Genomic DNA, 5835 nt, shown 5'->3' with positions numbered 1-5835 from the left:
CCCAAGTAGCTGGGACTACAGGCGCCTGCCACAACACCTGGCCATTTTTTGGTTGCAGCCATCATTGTTGTTTGGTGGGCCCCGGCTGGGGATTTGAACCCGCTACCTTAGGTGTATGTGGCTGGCGCCTTAGCGCTTGAGCCACAGGCGCCGAGCCAAGATTTGATTCTATCTTGCATGTAACCTACTGTTCTGCTATCACTGATGCAAAGATGTGCACGACTGACCTTCCCTAGCCCTAAAAATCATGCAGTGGAAACCACTTGCCATATCCATGAAACTAACCAACCAAACAAAAACCTAGCTTCTGAATCTACTGCTTTCTTCCTGTACGTTTGGGGAAGAGATTTTTGTCCCCCAAACTGGGGTGGGGCAGGGAATAGCTCCAACTCTGCTTCTGCTTGACACACTGTCTGAGCTGGATTGTTCAAGGCTGGATTGTTTCTTGTATGACTCAGGAGAGGTTCCAAACTCAGTGACTAATTACTGGACCCAAGAAAAGCAACGTCATCCACCTTGTCCCTTCCTACCAACGTGTCATACCTGGCATAGAGCCTTTTTTTAAAGAGGACTTGGCCTACCTGTTTTTCTTCCATGTCTGCTATCTAAATGTGGTTCATACCTTGGGTTTGTTTGGGTGTGCCAAGCGTGAAGAGGCAGTGATTGGGGAACCAAAAATGTCACTGGTCTTCCCACCAGGGGGGTTCAGATGTTGTCGAGTCTGCACAGGAGTCGATTCCTCAAAGATCCCACTTCCTTTCCCCCCTGCAGAAGCAATCACAGAACACTAAGCATTCGGAACACCTGTCTGATTGTATCCAACACAGTTGTCACATCTCACAGGAACACCCTAGTGCCAGCCCTGAGTTCTAGGCCAACAGGAGAGGACGGTAAAACTTTAACTCTCTAAAAGACCCACATCAAACCCAACCCTTCACCTGGGGCCTGCTACAGCCTTCATGTCTAGAACTGATCTGACCTGGCCTGGCCTCTAAAGGGAGTATGGTATAAAATAGCGCATTTTCCCTGTAAAAATTCCTTAACCCCGAACATTTCATGCTATTCTGTTAAAGCATCTTCTTCCTTAAACCCATGAATAGTTCTTTAATAGATTAAAAGCAAACAGCTAAATGTTTAAATCACATAGAGTTCTGAATTTAATAACATGCCCTATTCCAGGGAAATCTGTAACCTGGAAAATAATTATTTATTAGTCCTTCTGACCTCACTCTGGCTGGAACTGCCAGGGAAAACTGGATAGCCCAGTGAATTAGAGACATGTACCATCTTTGCTGCCAACTCTACGTGACTTGATGAGCCACAGTAAAAATGTGCATCTAAGACATTACTTCTTATAAGTGGATAACTAAGGCCTGGATGTAAAACATAAATGCCCATCCCATATTAAGCAAAAAGATGGCTATCGAAAGACACCAATAAATCATCTCTTACAAATACCAAGCAACTACTTCCCACAAAGCGTTATGCTAAATGGAAGTGGGCATCATTAAACTCATGGCCCTCGCGTACTACCATCTCAGCTCCACTCTCCCACTCTCCCGAGCTAGGCTCGAATGAACTAGTACACCTGGAATTGCCTTGGATTTGATTCTATCTTGCATACAATACTGTTCTGCTACCACTGATGCAAAGGATGTGCACGGCTGACTATCCCTGGCCCTAAAAATCATAAAGAGGAAACCACTTGCTATATCCATGAAAATATCCAACCAAACAAAAACCTAGCTTCTGAATCTACTGCTTTTTTCCTGTACGTTTGGTGAAGAGATTTTTGTCCCCAAAACTGGGGTGGGGCAGTGAGTAGCTCTAATTCTGGTTCTGCTTAACACACTGTCTGACATACTGTCTCTTGGGCATGGCCTCCCAAATGTTGTAAGGATGGAATAAATCATGCATTCCACTAATGCAGCAGTTCTCAACCTATGGGTCGCAACCCACAGGAACTGTATTAAAGGGCTGTGGCATTAGGAAGGTTGAGAACCACTGCCCCAATGGATACAGACAGGGGAGAGCTACTCAGTTATCAGTCACCATATGGAGTTGACTGCACAGTCTTAGCCAGGGGTCCTCAAACTTTTTAAATAGGGGGCCAGTTCACTGCCCCTTAGATCGTTGGAGGGCTGAACTGTGGGCTCTGGAACGAGTCAGCTACTAAGCAGGACAGGCAGTGGCAGCAAAAACACCCAGCGGGCTGGATAAATGTCCTAGGCTGGCCGCATGTGGCCCGTGGGCTGTAGTTTGAAGATGCCTGGTCTTAGCAGTCAAGACAAACCTTTTTCAAAGGGTCTCTCCCACTGGAATCACTAGAAGGTGGGGTAAATACTGAAGAACTATTAATATATAGATATGTGCTAGCTTAATCCTCCCTTTCTAGAGTTTTAATCCCACTGATAATCTGATTAAAAATATTTTCCCTCCCTAAGGAAAATGGTTTTTAAATGTGCAATAATTTGCATGCAATTTTGGGAATCTTAAGGGGCCCATGGGACACCTGGAAGAGCCTCCCTGGTAGGAACCAGAATCCCACCCTCCCCTTCGTATCCTCAGTGCCTGTACTCAACCAATGTCTGTTGAATAGATGGAGAATTCAAGAATGCTTGAGTTACCTTCAGGAGAGAAAAGTAAAAATCATGAGAACTTCCTTTCATTTTGGAAGAACTCTGATGACAAGTGATAACCTATACCAGAAAATATTTGAAAGGATCAGTATATATAAAGAAATAGACAACATCTCCAAAAGAACATAAAACAGGTAGAGGCCAAAGGATTAAGGACTTAGGAAGACCCATACCTGGGGGGTTTGTCCTCTTGGGTATGTTCTGAGGTTCTTCAGTTGGTCCAAAAATATTAGATGCCATCCTATTAGGCCTGGTTGAAGGAACAGCTTCTTCTGGACTTCCAAAAAGATTGCTTGATTCTCCCCCTGGGGGCTTCATGGTCCTACAAGCACAGAGCAAACACAAGTTACTGAGGGATGACCTCGAAGTTTGTCACCATGCAGAGGCTACCATATAGCTGGACAAGGCAGAGTATTTTCCTAACATCCTTGAAGAAATCACATACAATTATTTAATATTGGTATGACTTAGTGCTCATAGATTTCCTTAAAGTTTTATGTATCTTCGTTATGCCAAAAAACTCTAGAAATTTGTGTATTTTGAAATTACTCCTATGACTGCTCACAAGAAAAATTAAAAGTTTCCCTAAAACTAAGGGAAACTGAGCTACATTCAGTATAGTTTATACGAATTTTAATTACTATACAGTGGTGTTTAATACTATAAACACATTCAACAGTGTTTAATACTATAGTTTACATTTGTTAAGTGTTCACTATATGCTCGATGCTATCCTAAGCACTTTGCAAGTGTATTACATTCACTTAATCCCACAATAACCCTATAAGGCAGGGACTATTCACAGATGATGAATCTGAGATAAAAAGAAATCAAGTAATTTGCCAAAAGCCAGATAGGAAATATCAGAACCAAGATTTACCCGCAGGCAATTTGGATCTAGAGCTCAGACTATGCCCTAACACTCCCTTAAACATCTCCAGAACAAGGGGCATCCACCATTTACCCCCACTGCAAACCTGGCCCATAGGGCTGGACTCGTGCACTCCACCATGGGAGCCACTGGTCACTGAGAGCTCAGATGTGGCTGGTATGGAATAGATATGTCTTTTTACGCATCACAATGTTGAAATATTTTGCACATATTAGGTTGATTAAACCTATTAAAATTAATTGCCAACTCTTAACCATTGTTCATATTCCTATATAGTATTGGCCTAGATCATGGGAAGCACCACCACTATTAATCCAGGTGAGTCCTGGGATCTATGTGAGGATAATCACCTGAAGTCCTGAAGTCTGGTTATGACTAGACCAGTGATTTTCAACCAGTGTACCATGGCATACTGGTGTGCTCTAAGAGGAGCTTTAATTATTTTCAAAAGAAGTTCAAAGCACAGTAAAGTATATTATTATTAAAAAAATTTTTTTTGGATCAACATAATTTAAGTGTGCTACAGAAGTTTACCTACAGGTTCAAGTGTGATATGAGATAAAAAAGGTTGAAAAACACTGGACTAGACAAATGCTGGGTATCAAGATCAAAGAACACCATTAACAGCACCACTGTTCATTTCAGATCAACACATGTGGAATGACCGTCACCCCTAAAATGCACTGGCATTCTAAAAGTATCAAATACTACACTACGTTCTGTGAAGAAAGTTGTGTTCCCACTGCTCAGTCACGAGCAGCAATATACTGAAGTTCTGGCCTTTGGGACACAGTGTCATGCACTATTTAGAAGCAGATATTTCAGAAGTATATCAGGACCTTTAGTCACATTTGTTGCAAAAACTGAAGAACTAAGGAATTGCCACAAAGCTCAACTGCAGAGCATATATTATCAGAACAATGAAACATTTTTTTCCAAAAACCTGATAAGATTATTATTATTTTTTTGGAGTAGAATGCTGTAGTATCATAGCTCACAGCAACCTCAAACTCTTGGGCTCAAGAGATCCTCTTGCCTCAGCCTACTGGGTAGCTAGAACTATAGGTACCCACCACAATGCCCAGTTACTTTTCCTATTTTTAGTAGAGACAGGCTCTTGCTCTGTTCACGGTGGTCTCAAACTCCCGAGCGCAAGCAATCCACCTGCCTCAGCCTCCCAGAGTGCTAAGTGTGAGCCACTGTGCCTGGCTGAGAAAACCTGGGAAGATTTTTAACATGTACTTCAAAGAAAGAGCCCTACTGATATTGAGTTTTAAAATGGGAATGGCCTATGTTTTCACTAGTCCTAAGTAATGGGACTATCTGCAGTCCCAGACATTTAGAAATACAGTCAGCTCTTCATACCTGTGGCTTCCACATCTATAGGTTCTATCAACTTCAGATAGAAAATAGAAAAAAAGAAAAAAAGGTTTGTTGTCTGTACTGAACATATACAGACTTTTTTCTGTGTAGATTATATGCAAATACAAGGCCACTTTATATCAAGGATACGACTATCTGTGGGTTTTGGTGTTTGCAGTGGGTTGTGGAACCATCCCCCTCCCTAAGAATGACTGACTGTATTTCATGTTACAAGGCTCAACACTGCATAAAAGCTATGATTTCAGGTTAGGCCTCGATGGAAGGCTATGCAAACATGGAGTGTTTAAGGTTTAACAAAAGGAATAGTACATTTAAAATGTTTGTCTCCTCAAAACATCCATGAAAGAGACTGACTACTCCTTGTGATTTCACATAAATGCAGTTCTCAGGTCTCTTATGAAGTAGGACAGCAGAAAAGTAAAGAACTCCTTTGCTTTACAGAGGATCTACACAGAGACCCTCTGCTGACTGCTCACTAGCACAGAAGCCAAGCCAGCCAAGGGTGCACTGGCAGGCCTCTGAATTGGTACAAACCTGTCTGCTCAGCAGTTAGCACTTCCTGAAGGATATGATGAAGGAGAAAAAGTCAGTTCAGTTTGAGAACAAATATTTTATTGTTTCAGAGACAGGGTCTTACTGTTGGCTCAGCATAGACAGCAGTGGTGCAATCTGTGCAACCTCAGATTCCTGGGCTCAAGCAATCCTTCTACCTTAGCCTCCAGAGTAGCTGGACTACAGGCACCTGCCAAGATTCAGCTGATTAAAATATTTTTTTATAGAGATGAGGTTTAGCTATGTTTTTCAGTCTGGTTTCAAACTCCTTGCCTCAAGTAGTCCTTTTACCTCAATCTCCCAAAGCACTAGGATTACAAGCATGAGCCACTAGGCTCAGCTGAGAAAAAGTATTTTTTTTTTTTTTTT

General features: G+C 42.1%; 1 protein-coding gene across 1 annotated transcript in view; it reads right to left on the bottom strand.

The window, feature by feature from the left end:
* JPT2 (Jupiter microtubule associated homolog 2) overlaps positions 1 to 5835 on the bottom strand; it is an 18796-nt gene that overhangs the window by 8089 nt on the left and 4872 nt on the right. Inside the window, exons 2-3 of the mRNA XM_003790777.3 lie at positions 2813 to 2961; positions 623 to 765 (exon numbers count right to left, since the gene is read on the bottom strand). Coding sequence (XP_003790825.1) covers positions 623 to 765; positions 2813 to 2961 — 292 coding nt within the window. The remainder of the gene's footprint in view (positions 1 to 622; positions 766 to 2812; positions 2962 to 5835) is intronic.

Source organism: Otolemur garnettii, unplaced genomic scaffold, assembly GCF_000181295.1.
Source record: "Otolemur garnettii isolate 467f Iridium unplaced genomic scaffold, OtoGar3 scaffold00044, whole genome shotgun sequence".
NCBI classification, from domain to species: Eukaryota; Metazoa; Chordata; class Mammalia; order Primates; family Galagidae; genus Otolemur; species Otolemur garnettii.
This window is presented reverse-complemented; position numbering and strand designations above follow the sequence as displayed.